The 16,942-nt window shown below is 40.8% G+C and overlaps 1 protein-coding gene across 1 annotated transcript in view; it reads left to right on the top strand.

Moving 5' to 3' along the window:
• The window catches only part of LOC114655412 (sodium channel protein type 2 subunit alpha-like), a 278,058-nt gene that overhangs the window by 88,164 nt on the left and 172,952 nt on the right, over nucleotides 1-16,942 (top strand). Inside the window, exon 3 of the mRNA XM_051930912.1 lies at nucleotides 11,374-11,494. Within this exon, the coding sequence (XP_051786872.1) occupies nucleotides 11,374-11,494 (121 nt within the window). The remainder of the gene's footprint in view (nucleotides 1-11,373; nucleotides 11,495-16,942) is intronic.

The following is a 16,942-nucleotide window of genomic DNA, read 5'->3' as shown; positions in this document are numbered from 1 at the left end:
CAGAAGGTATAGAAATTAAAACAATAAGGATCTTAATATTACTGATGATCGAAAGCCGCTGAATTCAATTTACCTAGAGTTCGGTGAAATTGCAGAAATGTTCGAGGATTTCACCGAACTCTATAATAAGCTTTGAAGTCAATGAGGAAAGAAAAACTGAACTAGATTTTAGAGGATTATAAAGGTGCAGTGGTCTTTTAGGTGTCCCAGAGGGCTAGGGAAGCATTTGCAAACTATCCTGGTTTGATTATTTTGGCCCAATGGTGACCAGAGCTGTGAGATGGCCGTACTTAACCACTGCAACATTGTGCCTCCCTGAGATAAAGTTAATAGAACTGAATATCAGAGTATCAGCATTTCTTGCAGACAGTGGCATCAAGAACAGGAATTCACTAAGGCTTGGCCCCCACAGATTCCATTTCTCCCTGACGTGCTTCACCATTTACTGCCACTACTACCAAACAAGCACAATGTTAAAGTGTGTGGATTCTTCAGTCTTTCAGGTATGCATCAGCACTCTGGGTAATACCATTAAAGAGGTAGGCTCATGTGTTGCACACAGGTCACATACAGATCCATACAAAAAGACATTACCTTTAAGACTCAAATATACCAATACATTTCCAGTTTCCTTATGCGTGTGCGTTTTATGTTAAACCAGTAACGGTGCACTGCACAATAACATACAGTGAATACACTTGACTTGAGCATTCCTAATTTTCATCCACTTTCTTTGTATGTTTACCATTCGTTTGCTCAGAGGTTGATGCGCTTGCTACTTCCTGAGCAGCTCTTCTTTTCTCCACTCTAGCGGCCCGTTTCTTCTCGTCTTTCGTCGGCATCTTTTCGCATTAAAACTGATTAAGCCAGAGTTTGTGTTGCAATTACTTAGTACGTTTTCCTTAATTTTTCACTTAAGCTGGCACTTAAGTCTTCAATCTGCCTCAAGAATGATTTAAGATATGAAGAGGGAGGGGAAGTGACAGCGAAGGTGGTAGGGATGAAAACGGCGCCCGTATGCATGCACCGCACGGTCACCCTGCTGGCCACTGCCGAGAGTTGATTGTACAATAAAATAAAAATAAAAAGAATAACCTTGGAGGTCAATCACCACCCCAAAAGCGGATAGTAGATGTCACGTAGTATATGTGCACCAAATTTCAGGTCAATAGGTCAAATGGTTTGGTGATTTTAAAATCCTGGAGAGACAAACACACAGTCACGGTAGCATATTATATAAGAAGATATATTTGCCTGTTTTCCACAACTTTTTTAACATACCAGTAAAAAAGTTCTTATTAAATCCATACCGCGATAAAGAATTTAATGGTTGATCCTGCTTAGCACCCACTACTAGGATGAGCATTCTGTACATGGCGGGGCTGTCCCATCCAACATTGGCTGGGAAAAAAAGTTTATCTAAGCTGGTCACACAGCAGATGTTCCAGAAAACATCTGACGAACAAGGTTACCGGTGCACCAAACAAATTTGCTGCGAAAAATGCTTTTGGAAATTTCATTGGTCAACACTTCTTAGTGTGTTAGCGTTCATGCCTGATATAGTCATTATGTGCTAAACTGACATATTACCGGTACCCTGTTGTCATGTGACTGTACAATAATTCTTGTTGCTGGGTTGATCCAACCGGAATATGAGAGGTGGGACTAGAGACAGACTGCCCATTGACAGTGTGGAGAAGTATGGACTAGTGGAGATGGTGAAGGGCATGCAGTATGACAGCTAAAGGCTGGAACATTGCAAGTACCATGTTGCACTGGAGGAGTCCGAAGGACCCTGTCCCATTTTGTCCAAGCAATCTGAGTGACTAAAGAATGTGGATTATCTTATATATAAAGGTCTACGTGTGGAAGTGTCTGTGTCTGTCTGTCCCGGAAGTGAGAGGTGGAGTCGGAGTAAGTGCTCTACCTCTGAGGATACGCAGGCAAGGCCAGCATGTCGGCAAAAACTAAACCTCCGAAGAAAGTCACTCACTTAGCCGCTAATCCAGAAGTGAGGTCAGCACATCGGCAAAATGGTATCCCCCTGTACTTTTCCTCCCGCTGCTAATAACACAAGCGAGGCGAGCAAGTCGGCAAAACAAATCCTCCTAGGAGAGAGATTCCCAGAGTAGTTCCTTTCAATTACCTGACATCTCTACATTTCAATTTTTTTCTGACGATTTCAATAGTTTCTAGGATCCTGGGCTTTTTACAGCACGGGCTTACACAGCTACTATGAAGTAATAGGCAGAAAAAGGCAGAATTCCATCATAATGATTATATATGCCAAAGGGTACACCTTAATACGTACACACGCACACACATTCTCAAACCTGATTTATCCATTTAACATTCAGATATAATCACAGGACCTTTGTAAGGAATTTTAAAAATATTTTTCTTATGTTTTCGAAAAGTATACCATTTGTTTTTTTCTACACCATGAAAGGGGAAACTAACTTAGAACCACCTAAGGAGAAGAAGAGCTATATATCGACTATATATTACAGTAACATCAAGCACAATAACATGCTCACCTTTTATAAGCAGATGCCGATTTCCATATGGAAACATCACTTGGAAACTGTCACACACCACTTTCTATGTCTACTTACTTTGTTTCCACATCCTCCTTTACTTCAACCAAGATGCTTTTGTGTCAACTAATGGCTCCCTGAGCAAAGGTTTGGTCCTTATAGTTATGTCTGGAATCCTGCTGGCCTCCGCTGACGGTGTTACCCCTATTATAGTGAATACAACTTTTAAAGGTATACATGGCCAGGAATCCCACTGAACTTTCTCTCCTATTGTGCATTCAGCTGTTCAATCCCAGGGCTCTTCAAAGAGTTCCTGCTCCCTGCAATGTACCACCACCCCCTCACTGGACCATAGATACTGTACTATTTTTTTATATTTTAATTCATAATATACTAGACCAACATTGAATTTTATAGGCTTCCAGAGCTGTTTTTGACAAATAGACAGAGTGAAATTGCTACTTGCATTTGTTAATCAACACACAGCTACAGAATTTTGTGACCTTTGGTGTAGCATTAATCTCATACTGGGAATCTCCCTCCCCATGATAGTTTCACCAGTAAGATTTCTCCTTTTGTCTCCTATTCCCCATCCCTATCGAACAGACCAAGTATGCTTGTGACAGTAAGTGCATTTGCTTCACTGCTTATTATTTTACATTTGGCTAATGGCTTTATCCACTTAAAAAGATCCGGTTACATTACAGCTGTTTACAAGTACTTGTTTATAGTTGGAGCGCAGGCAGGTTAAGTGACTTGGTCAGGGTCAACCGGGGATTTACAGGCAGAAACTGAACCAGCAACCTTTGGGTTTGAAGACCAGTGCCTTTGTGGCTACTCCTCACTCCCTGTCTATGACGTAATGCTCCCATATACTGTATATCTGTATATTTCGCTTTAAGCAAAGTAAATTTGTCAAAAAGAAAAATCCACAAAGTAGAACAGATGATTTCTACCCCAAGAATCAATTTCCAGCATACCCTAGTTACCCAGTTAAATCAGACACGCATATCTCCACCTCCCCCTGCTTCGGCTTCACAGCTGCTCCTTAGTAACATAAGTAGAAGGTGCTGAGGGGGTTTCTTGGAGGTCATTCAGGTCGGCCACTGGGATTTCCAGGGGACAGAAATGTAAAGAAGCCTTTTCAATTCAGTACACCTTACATTGTTATAGTGCACCATTAACCTGGAAAAATGTTTTACTTTTATTTTCCTTCTAATTATGGAATAAAAAGATTTTCTGGACTGTCAACCTGCCCAGAGGAGGACTTTCATTGTTTTTATGCACATTTATTCATGCTTTACTAAAAAATATATAATCCTCCTTAAGAAAAGAAAAAGAAGCATCAAACAAGTTAATAGCCACATATATTTTAGATACCAATACCCAAAAATCTTCATAAATTTAAGCAATTATTAAAAGATTTGTCGTTGCCATTTGTTTAAAATATTTTCAGTCCCAAAAGTAATAGTAAAAATAAACATTTTCAATCTCCAAAAATAATAGTAAAACATGGTACTAGGTTGGAATCATAAAAATACACGTTTATGTTTAAAAACGACCTCTGCTAGGCTGAAGACACGTGTTCATAGAAATTCTCTCTACACTCCTAGTGTTTTGGCACCTGGGAATATTCCTGGCTAAAAAGCCCCAGTGGAGTGTCCACAAAATGAATCCCTGAAGCAGTTTGTGTAGGTCTTTGAAATAAATAAACTCTCGGATTTACTAAAACTTTGTGCCATATGCAATGGGTGCCTATCATTCAGTTTTACATTGAGCTGTTTTTGGGTGCCAGCTTAAATAACATACTGTATACAAAAGATACCTGTTAATATTGTAGTGGGCACGAAGATGCTAAGATTCACACTGTCCAAAGACGGGAATTTGTATATTTTATTATAGGGACCCCAGGAACACACCCAGCCTTGACCTGGCACACACACACACACACACACACGCACACACACACACTGATAAGAGGCTCAATGACTCAATCAATAATAAAGTATATATTAATCAAATAATGAAGAGAAAAAAGGCCGATATTAAATAAAAACACATAGGCAAAAGCCCTCTCCATTTCCCCGATGACGATAATTACTTACATAAACTATATACATGAGACCGAACGAATCAACAAGCACTGCTCAGTAAAAGAATTAACACTAACAATAAAGTACAGCAGGTGCTGATAATGATGGCATATGGAATGAAAAATCCTGTGGGGTGCCCTCTGAATGAAATGTAAAGTTTTGTTCTACCAGGTTCCAGTTGTAGTGGGAATATTTGGCATGACTGGGAGTGCCCCTGAAACGAAGACATATCTAACCAAGACAAAATCACACAAAAAGCAGACATAGGACAACACATACATCCAAAAGAAACTGTAATCCATGGTGGTTATAGTTGTAATCCAGTAGTGTGTGATGCATAGAAACAAATGCACACAGACGATTGCAATTTCCTCTCCGTCTTTTTGGGTCCTTTTTAAAGAGACCATTTAATTATCCTTCTTTCCAGCAACCCCTGTGCCCTCTGAATCTGCCCAATGGTGTAATACTTCTGGGGCTTCTGGGAGTTGTAGGCAATTTTAAGTAGTTCTGCTACGTTGTTATAGCATATATTAGATTAGATAAACTTTATTAATCTCAATATATGAAACCATTGAACATGTATGTATGCAAACACACATACACACATACACACATATAGATAGATAGATACATAGTAAAATGATACAAGGAACACAGATAAAGAGCTGAGGTACCAACTTGGTGACTCTGTATAATTTGAAAGTTTTGAGGAAAATAAACACACAGTTAGTTGGAGAGATGTCTTTTCAGACAAGAGTCCAAAACTGTACTGAATGTGGTAGGTGGTTTTCTAGGTTATGAAGGTAGATGGCAGGAAGGGTCAGGTCCAGGAGGACACATACCAGAGATAACGTTTGTGATGGAAGGACCATCAATTGCCCAGTCTGCAGATGGAGAAAGAAAAAAAGGATCAGAAAACTGTGCCAATCCCTGGCTCTGCATGTAATCACATTCACTAGAGCCCTTGAGCTATCAATATACAATATACACAATTGACCATTGTGATTTGCAGGTTTGCGATTTGTGGATCTGGCTATTTGCGGGTTTGTCATTAATAATTAAATGGAATATTTTTCGAATTTTGGGACCTGCTGCAGAAAACATTTCACCTTTGTAGGCAAGAAATTGTAAAGAAAATTAATAAGGTCTAGTAAGTCATAAGTGTAATATTTGTATGGTTTGCTACTATCAATATACATACAAATTAATTATAATAAGTTAAATTTTGCATAAAGTTCATTAGAGCTCATTAAAAACTGTGGAACTACACACTTTGTGTGGGGAACACCACGCATCTTAGTCTCGGCAGCCAGCCTCTCACACATGATTTGCCTTTATACAGTGACTGTTCTGTCTAACATTTCTCTCAACTTTTGCATTTTATTTAGTGCAACAAACTTAGAATATAATCATGAGTACAGTGATTCTTAAAGTGTTCCCAAGACATAGAAGAAATTGATGTCCCTACAAGAAAAGGCTATAATATTGGATATGTTTTGTTTGGTGAAATCAGCTGCACCGGTTGCTCGCCAGAAAGGTATATCAGGACAAAAGAGCAGGAAATCTGTGAAGCAGTTGCAACAGCTACTCCAGCAGAACAGGCCATTCAACACAACAAAGCTCGCCAGTCCTCTCCACTTAATTCTTCTAAAATAACATCCAGTCGAATTTTGAAAGTCCCTAAAATCTTGCTGTCTGCCACACTACTTGGTTGCTTATTCCAAGTGTCTGTGGTTCTCTGCGTAAAAAAAAAAAAAAAACTTCCTAATGTTAGTTGGAAACTTGTTAAGGGCAAATTTCACACAGTGTCCCTGTGTTCTTGATGAACTCATTTTAAAATCACAGTCTCGATCCACTGGACTAATTCTCTTCATAATTTTAAACACTTCAGTCAAGTCTTCTCTTGTAAAGGCTCGGCTCTTTTAATCTTTCCTCATAACTCATCCCCTGTAGTCCTGTCATCAGTCTAGTCGCTCTTCTCTGGACCTTTTTTAGTGCAGTTATGTCCTTTTTGTAGCCTGGAGACGAAAACTGCACACAAGACTCCAGATGACTTGTACTCCACACATCAAGGCGCTATATAACCTGACATTCTGTTAGCCTTCTTAATGGCCTCTAAACACTGTCTGGCAGTTGATAGTGACGAGTCCACTATGACTCCTTCTCATAAGGTGTACTCTCGATTTTCAGACCTCCCATTGTGTATTTCAACCTAACATTTTTACTTCCTATGTGTAATTCTTTACATTTACTGACATTAAATTTCATCTGCCACAAATGTGCCCAAGCCTGTATGCTATCCAAGTCCTTCTGCAATGCCAATTCACCTATCTTGGTATCATCTGCAAACTTTTTCAACACTTTATTAACCCTCTGCAGAGTTACCTCCTGCATTCCATGTAAAACATTTTTAAACCTGTTCCACTGCTCCTTGACTGTCTCCACACTTAAAAGCTTATCCCAGTCTATCCTTCTTAGACTTTGACACATCTGCTCAAAATTTGGTCTACCAGAGTTAAACTTAACAATTTTAGTCTTTGCATCCACACTCTTCCAAAATACTGAGAACTGTGGATGCTAGAGGTCGTCGTTGCCCCATTAAACCCAACAGACAGACTCTCAGGACACAGGCTAAAACCGCCAAGAAGTATTTTATTTCTTCCTTTTCTTATAAACAGCGCCCTAAGAGCCACAGCCATAATAACACAAGCAGGAAATACAATAAACACAATTCTCTCTTTCATTGTTTTCTCCTCCACACCCCCCAGCAAGCTTTGTCCACCTTCACCCGACACTGGCACATCTGCTGGGTCTTCAGCAGTCCTTTATATAGACCTCGACCCGGAAGTGCTTCTGTTGTTCCTCTCACGTGACTTGCTAGCACTTCCGGGTCAGAAGGAGAACTGAAGTTCTTTAATCAGCCCGGAAGTACTTCAAGGCTTCCATCCTCATGACTTCCTAGTACTTCCAGGCTATAAGGGAAGCAAGACTCCCCAGGTCCTTTTATAGCACCCCCTGGTGGCACCCACGGCACCCAACAGGGCTGAGAAACCAAAGTCCAAGTCCCAGGATACCCCATGGGAATCCAGGACACCACTACACTCCAGGGGAGCTGCCATCTAGCATTTTGGGGGAGGCGGTGTCCTTAAGTAGCTGCCTTCTCGTATCCTTATCCTTGTATTATATTATGGTCACTTGACTCTAGTGGTTCAATCACCTCTACACCCTCAGTTCTATCCTGATTATTAGAAAAAACAATCTAGACAGACTTCACCCCGTGTTAGTTCTTTAACATACTGTGTTAAAAATAGTCACTGATTACTTCTAAAATCTCTTGCTCTTGTGCTCCATTATTTGCAAGGTTATCCCAGTTAATATTTGGATAATTGTCCCACTATGACTATAATACCCCCCTGTACACTTGACTTTTTAATTCTATTAAAAACATGTGCATTGAAATACTGTCTGCATTGGGTGGTCTATAACACACTCCTAAAATAAGACCTTTTTCCCTAATGCTTTCCAGGTGAAGCCACATATCCTTACTAAGATGGGGCTCATCGTCCAACTAAAGAGGACTTGCATTTAAATTCTGTATTCACAATTTCAGTAATGAATCTCCTTCTTCCCCTTCTCCTTCTGTCTCCTGCAGACAGGTCTTATCCTGTACCCCCTGACTCCAACTCACCTGGGTAATGCAGAGTGATCTCCTTTGTACCAGACCAGGGAGAACTTCTGGTACTGCCACATTGCTCCTGGAAGCACTTCCAGGTCAAGCAGAAAACCCATAAAGTAGGACTAGGCACTCCCTGCAACGGCACCCATGGAACCCAACAGAGCTGCGCCATGGGACTACAGTACCCAGTATGGTGTGTGGGTATGGGTCTGGGAACACTGTCCCAGAATTTCTGTCACCCAGCACACCAGGGTTTCATGCAGGCTGCGTCCCAATATCCATCCACTTCTCTGGCTTTCTGACAAGGCAAGGTTCTGATTAATCTCAGTGGGATGCTAGCTGGTCTGTGATGGCATGGCCTGTATATAGAAAGTAGGTTAGAGACGCAACATTACAGGAGGACTAGTAGTAGTGGTATTATTATAAAGTGTACAGAGCACAGTGAAATTCTCACTTGCATGTCAGACCAACGTGTAACACATTACAATCCTCCAGTGCCATGATCAACAAAAATATATTAAAGTTCATAACTTTATTTTTTTTTTTTGTATCCTTCCTCACCAAAAAGTCAGCTGTATAGTTTTTTTTTGCATATTCATATACATAATATGTACACATATATTCACATAACATGAGTGCCATCCAAAATGTTAGGGACAAAGACCTATTTTTTCCTTGACTTACTGCTCTGCTCCACAGTTTAAAATTACAAATCAAACAATTCGGACATCGTGATTGAAGTGCACATTACAGATTTTCATTTAAGGGTCTTTGCATACATTTCAATCAAACAGTGTAGAAATGACAACACTTATTCCACATGGACCCCCCCATTTCAAGGCCCCATAATGTTTGTGACTATTGGCGTCACGGGTGTTTGTGATTCCTCAGGTGTGTTTCATGGCTTTATAAGACACCTTGTCTTGCTTCTATCCTTCGGAGTCTGTGGTTGCCAATGTTCAACAGGAGAACAACAGCTGTGCCAGTGAAAGTCAAAGAAGCCATTATGAGGCTGAAAATCAAGAATAAAACCATGAGAGACATCAGTAAAACCTTAGGATGACATGTCAACAGTCTGGAATATCATGAAGAAGAAAGAACACACTGGTGAGCTCAGGAATCACAAAGGGACTGGTAGGCCAAGGAAGACCTCCATAGCTGATGACAGAAGAATCCTCACTATGGTAAAGTAAAAGCCCCCAGTGTCTGCCCAAGCAGACTTTGGGGGAGATGTGGACGTGTCAGAGATGACTATCAACAGAAGACTTCATGAACAGAAACACAGAGGCCACACTGCAAGATGTAAACCACTAGTGAGCCACAAAAACAGGACAGCCAGATTACAGCTTGAGAAAAAAGGACGTAAAAAGAATCTGCAGTGTTCTGAAAACATTTTTTATGGACAGACATGATAAAGATGAACCTGATCAGGGTGCTGGCAAGGGCAAAAGGTGGAGACAAAAAGGAACAGCCTAAGATCCAAAGCAAACTACCTCATCTGTTAAACATGGTGGTGGGGGTGTTATGGCTTGGGCATGTATGGCTGCCACAGGTCCTGGCACACTTCTCTTCACAGATGTCCATGGTGGGTTGGAAATGGTTCTGATTACCCAGCCTCTAAAGTATGACATCTTTAAAAGTGCTTTTATTGCTGCCCTCTGCCACAATCCCATCAGCAGTTCAGTTTTCCAGATGCTTAACTGACAGTCTGTTCAGCTTTCTGTTTGTGGGCCTGCCAGTTTCTTCAGGTTTTGCTTGGTGTGGCCGCTGGACTAGCCATTGGGACGCAAGGTGGCGAGTGGGTTTTGCTGTTGGTTTTCTGTCCACTTCAAACAATCTGACTTTATAGAGAAAAAAGAAGTTCTGCCTGGACTTTTTTTTTTTTTTCATTTTTTTTTTTTTTATTTATATCCTTTGGCCGGGGGCAGCAATGACAAGTTGGCGGAAGAAAATCTGGGGAGCCAAATGAGTTATTATTCAAAGAAAAAATAAAACAAAAAGGAACGCTCCTTAGACATCTTTTCATTACTTTGACATGAAGGTAACAAAGCCAGGGTCAGTTGACAGGTCGCTTTTGCCCTTTTGACATCACCTTCTGGGAAGCCGGGACTTTAATGGATGGTAAATTGGAAGGGGCGCAGTCTGTTGCCCTCAGTGGGTGGTTTCTTGGAGCTGCACAGACAGAAGATAACAACGTTAGCGATAGCATCCCCTCTGGTCCTGGTGGGTTATTACATATACCTTGACGGAACCCGTAGGGGGGGATCCAACGACACGCCCAAGTAAGATTTTTATGAATATCGACTCCCAGGTGCTTCTGTTCTGTGATCATAATTGAGATGTAGTTATAGAGATCATGGATGGATAGATGGATGGATGGATGGTTACCTGATTCTTTAGTTAAGTTGAATTTGAAAAACTCAATTATTTCATTAGTTTTTATGAGGTTTTTTTTATGCTTCAATACATTTTCTTCTAAAGAATAAGCAGCAAGATATTCTATGTGATTCCTTTTGCAGTTCAGCATTTACTCTGCCATCGGATAACAATGCATGGCATTTTAATCAGGCATATAAACTAAATGCCTACATGTCTGTATGTATTTGTGTCACTATGAATACTTTTGAGATCGCTTCTGAGAAGATGGCTTAAGGCAGCCCTTTAGGGAAGGATCCTCTCCTGCTGGAAAATGGGAGGATAGTGGGAAGATGGATTATACATTAGGGTGAAAGAAACAGCAGCGTTTTCGGAGCGTGTTTAAGATCGGATTTTGACAGCTTTACCTCTAAAACTCTACTCCATCAGTCCTGCCAGCGGTGACTGAGACAGCACATCTCTGTTTCGGTTCCGACTGATGGAGAATATTTTAAAAACATCACCGTGCAAAATCATTCAAGTCAATATGGCAATAAGGCCAGACCTGTAAATGGACAGCAGCACAACCTAAGCAGAATCATGTCTGTTATTTGTCCTGCGCCAAATATTGTGAGCATCTTGTATGATACTTTTTTCTTTTTAATTTATTGTTGTGTTTTTAACAATTTGTGTCCACTTTTTTCTTTTTTAGACCTTTATAGTATTGAACAGAGGGAAGGCAATCTTCCGATTTAGCGCCACACCTGCCTTGTACATCTTAAGTCCTTTCAATCCTCTTAGAAGAATAGCTATTAAGATTTTGGTACATTCATATCCTTTGCAGAATTCTATTAAGTATTGTTTATTGCTTAGATGTACTGTATTTATTTTTTTGGTTTATCTTATGAACAAATGCAACTTGTGATCTGGTATGTCTTAACTTTTGGTGACAGCATAACTTGTCAATTCATTTCAAATACATATTTGTTTGTTTCAGGTTCCTATTTGTTTCACAAATGAATTTTCACTATGACATTATTATTATTATTATTTTTATTATGGGTGTAATGGGTGTGACAGGGTTAAGGTGTTACAACCCCAGTTGTTCAGATGTTCTCGGTGCAAATGTTAGCTTGGCCACCGACAGAGTTGAGTTTGCACATTCTAATGGATGACGCTTTGAATTTCACAACGTTGAATCTCGCGTGGATGTTCCCAAGCAACGTATAGCACAAAGCTATTGTGACTACAATATGTAGATAGTAATAAACACACAGAAGATACTCCAATTTGGACAACTCCTGCATGGAATACAAATTTAAAGGCTGATACAGATTTGTGTATTCGTAGTGGTGTTGGTGCATTCATTTGCACACTTTAGGCATGGAAGCACGTGTATCATTTCCTCCTTCTCCATCTCTTGGCCAGGCCCGGTCTTAGGTATTATGGGGCCCTAGGCGAAAGGGGGGTCCAGGGGCCCCCTGAGGGGGGCGGAGCCCCTCTGGTAGCTCTGCGAAATGCGTGAAAATTAGACCAAGGAGACGTTTCGGGGCCCCCCAGACGCCGGGGCCCTAGGCGGTCGCCTACTTCGCCTATGCCTAAGGCCGGGCCTGTCTCGGCAAACTTTTGATATTCATTTATTGTTGTCTGTTTCTACACAATTAGTTAAGCATATTGTACATGGTTTAGAGCGGGTCCCCTTTGGAGAATCGCTGCCAACATTCATAGTGGATTGTCACCCTTAGAGAATTGTCACACAAAGTCACAGTTCCACAATGGAGAATTGCTGTTGACTGTCATACTGGGTGAGGGGTCTCTCTTGGGCAATTGCCGTCAACAGTCATAGCGGGAAGGATGCGAGTACCACCTTGCCGGTGACAGTAATAGTGGGGCAATATCTGTTGCTTAAATAACCCATCAAGAGATGCTATGTAAACCGTACACAAATCCTTCCCATTAAATACATCCATTCGGGGGCACCACTCATAGTTTAACAAACTGGTCTAGAGGGACCATGACAGCAAAAGTTAAATATGTTGATATAGAAAAGCAAGTCAATTAAATCATCAAAAAAGGCAGGAGTGTTTGCTCAAAATATTGTGCATACGGAAGATTTTTCTACTTAAGTTTATTGCTAAATTCAATAAGGAGTGACATAAGCATACAAGCATTTTAAGCATACAGGTTACATGTACAGTGGATTCAGAATGTTTTCAGACTCCTTCACTTCATATTTTGTATTGTAGATTTAATTTTAAATGGATAGCTTTGCCATTTCTGCCCAGGATGGCAGTTTATAGATGCTTCCCATCCAATCTAACAAAGCCTGAGAGGATCTGCCATGAAGAATGGGATAAACTGCCTAAATTCAGGTGTGCAGAGCTTGTAGAGACTTACTTACTCAAGAAGACTCAAAGTTGCAGTTGCTGTCTAAGAGGTTTCTACAAAATACCGAATTAAGGGTCTAAATTAGAAATTTAAGTTGGTGATTTTAATACATTTGCATACCATTCTGCAAAAACGTTTCCACTTTGACATTATGGATTATTGAGTGTAGATTGATGGGCAAAAATGGCACCATTGTAAAAACAACAAGCAGACACAGATTTGAGGTACAGAACGTTCTGTGACTGTATATGATGAAAATAAATCAAAAGGGGCGGCATGGTGGCGCAGTGGTAGCTGCGCTGCTGCCTCGCATTTAGGAGACCTGGGTTCGCTTCCCGGGTCCTCCCTGCGTGGAGTTTGCATGTTCTCCCCGTGTCTGCGTGGGTTTCCTCCCACAGTCCAAAGACATGCCGGTTAAGTGGATTGCCGATTCTAATTTGGCCCTAGAGTGTGCTTGGTGTGTGGGTGTGTTTGTGTGTGTCCTGCGGTGGGTTGGCACCCTGCCCAGGATTGGTTCCTGCCTTGTACCCTGTGTTGGCTGGGATTGGCTCCAGCAGACCCCCGTGACTCTGTGTTCGGATTCAGCGGGCTGGAAAATGGATGGATGGATGGAATTCTACTTTTTACACAGATAAAGTAGACATCTGGACAGACAAGAGTCCGATAGTGAAATGACTCAAAGATGGCCGAACTGCTAGTCATGTGGGTTCAAGGCAGGAAGGGGTGGGGCCAGAAGGGCAGACAATGGAAGTGACGTCAGAGGTGGAATGGCCGTCAGTCTTCCGTTCTGCAAAGGGAGGAAGAGAGAAGGCATCATCACACCGTGCCATTCCCTGGTTTGATGGGTAACTACCATCAACAGAGCTTGGAGCTGTCCTCCAAGCTCACGCATGTCATGCCATTTAAAATTAAATCTTCAATACAATAAAGTTTGCAGAAAGTGAGGGAGACTGATTATTCCCTAAATACATTTTATATATGAAGAACCATGCAAGCGTACAAGTTATCTAACATTTCATCATCCTTCTTTTGCACTTACAACCTTCTTTCCACGGATGGCAGAACAAGGAGTGTTAGGAGTAATGTATGAAAAAGCAAACATAAAATCCGGCCCCGACTTATACGCCCATTCCTAAAATGCGACACTTAAATATTTTTTTTTTTTACATCTTCTTCCTTCCTCCAATCTCACATCAGTTTCTCAGACGCATCGAGTTTTTTTGCAGCAGCGTAGTTACCAATTTCTTTCGTTACTTCAATGACGTTTAATTTAAAACCAGCTTCATATTTTCTTCTGATCGAATGCCCCATCGTAGATAAGGGATGCTCTTACAATAAAGGTGTATGAGGGTCTGAGATACAAAAATCACAAAACAGTGTAAACGTCACTTCGGAATAGTTCAGGTATTACCGTGTGGTCACGTAGGCACAATACATAGAAAAAAAAGGCCGTGTGCTCCATGGTGACTCTGTCAGGTGGGCGTCAGCATATTATAATCTCTTGGACCAATAGCGTCAGTTTTCCGCATTCGACTTATTCGACTGACATTATAAAATACCAGAAATTATACGATAAAATCAAGTCACGACTTATCCGTGAGTATTTACGGTAATTCTCCCTGTGTGCTTGCAGATTTCTTTAAAGTGCTCCATTTATGCCAAACATCACGAATGCATAGGCAGTAGGTTGATTGGCAGCCCTCATTTGGCCCAGTATGGAGGTGTTTGTATGAGTTTGCCCTCTGAAGAACTGGTGACCCCTTCAGTAAATGCTCCTGTCTTGTATTAATTACTGACAGGATAGCCTGTGGGCTCTGTGACTTTATACAGAAATGGAATAGGCAGGGTAATAAAATGAATGAATAAATGAATGTAAGAAACAATGACACACCAACCTTAAACCTGCTTAATCCATCCAGTTTAGGCTTGTGGAGGAGCTGGAGCCTATTCTAGCAACACAAAGTGCATATCAGAAAACAACATAAATAAAGCATCAGTTCATCATAGTGCCATACACTCCCAGTGTACAATGCACTCTTTACACTGAGACAGCTAATAGAGAAGCAGCAAGAAAGGCAAAGGTCTGCATATGGTGTTTATTGATTTGGAGGAGAGTGCCACTTCAGGTCTGGATGAGCGCTGGAGAGAAAGAAGGACCAAGAAGGTGTGTGAGGATTGTCCTGGACATGTAAGAGGGACTGAGGGCTCTAGTTAAAAGCAGTGTTGGGGCAACTGACAAGATCTCAGTTAGAGGAGGTCTGCACCAGGGGTCTTCTTGAAGTGCTTAACTCTTTGATCTGTTTGTGGATGTGCTGACTTGTGGGATCAAAGACTAATCCCCCTGGTCCAGACTTTGTGCCGGTGACATTGTTTTGTGTAGTACCAGAACAGAGGAAGTGAAGAGGAAGTTGAAAGAATGGAGAAGGATTTTGGAGATAAATAGGAAGAAGAAGACAGAATATGTGAGGTTTAATGATGTTCAGGATTCAGAAGTGAGCCTGCAGAGAAAGAGACATTGAAATGAGTTGATAAATTTAAATATCTAACATCAGTGGCAGCCCAAGATGGAGAGTTAGTTACAGAGATAACCCAGAGAGTACGGTGCGAAGAGAACAACTGGAAGAAAGTATCAGTAGTATTGTGTGATCAAGGAATTAAGGAAAAGGTTAAAGGTGAGGTTTGATGATATATGGAGCTGAGACATATGCAGTAAAGGGAGTCCAGGACAAGAAGTGTGATGTGGCAGAAATGAGAATGTTGAGATGGATGAGTGGAGTTAATAAAAAGGACAGAATAAGAAATGAGATGATCAGAGATACGACAAAATTGGGAGACATGTCTAAGAAAGCGTAGGAAAAGTAGGTTGAAGTGGTATGGACATGTGATGATGAGGGGGGAACAATGATTATGTGGCCAAAAAAGTGATGGGCTTGGAAGTTCAGGGGAAGAAAAAATGAGGAAGGCCAAAATGGAGGTGGATGGATAAAGTAAAAGAAGATCTGAAGGAGAAGGGCCTGCCTGACTGGACAGGGGGTGCAGGACTGAGTGTATGCAGACGGATGATCAGGCAGATTGACCCCACATAGAAGCTGGAAAAGATGAAGAGAAAAAAGAAGACAACATTCCACCAATCTGTGAATCTTTGAGGGAAACCCACAGGAAGAGTGAAGAAAGTACTGTGAACCAAAAACGGTGCATCTGAGAGGTGGCAGCATTTACCACTGTGCCACCCAATAATAATAATAATAATAATAAGGTTGTAGGTATGTAGATTTTATTTTCTGAATTGATTATATAGGTCAGAAAATGGATGGGTAATAAGGATAATCATGACAAAAAGAATAAGCTTCATTTTCCAAATATTTTTATTAAAATAAAAGGTTGCAAAGATAATAATAATAATAATAAAATTTTGTTCTCAATCATTTTTTTTTTTTTTTAATTGTTGTAAACAATTAACATTCACATGATGATTCTTCTTTGTTGCTGCTGTGAAAATTCTATTTTGAGGTCCCTTTAATTAACAGTAATTACTGGCTGTGGAAAACACACACACACACACACACACACATTGTTTCAAAGGCAGCACAGAATTTCTCATTTGCTATTGAAGAAGTAGAGACCAGGAGTCGCTTTTTTTTTTCTGTTTTTTTGTTTTTGTAAAGTTAAAGAAAGAAAATATCCATTTTCCCGCTTTGATTTCATTCATGGTGCAGGTACACTGCAATTTCATTTGCATTTGGTTATTCCGAAATGTGAGCCCCTGTGATGCGCTGTCTGTTGCTTGGTAACCCGCTGCAGCACGACTTGAAACGCTTCTAAATTTGGCTTGGTGGACACTGTGGAATAATGGTGCTGATTTCTGAGGAGGGGAAAAAAAAATCAACACCAAA

The sequence above is a fragment of the Erpetoichthys calabaricus genome, chromosome 8, assembly GCF_900747795.2.
Source record: "Erpetoichthys calabaricus chromosome 8, fErpCal1.3, whole genome shotgun sequence".
Taxonomy (NCBI): domain Eukaryota; kingdom Metazoa; phylum Chordata; class Cladistia; order Polypteriformes; family Polypteridae; genus Erpetoichthys; species Erpetoichthys calabaricus.
The sequence above is the reverse complement of the archived record's forward strand: the minus strand, read 5'-3'. Positions and strand labels throughout refer to the sequence as shown.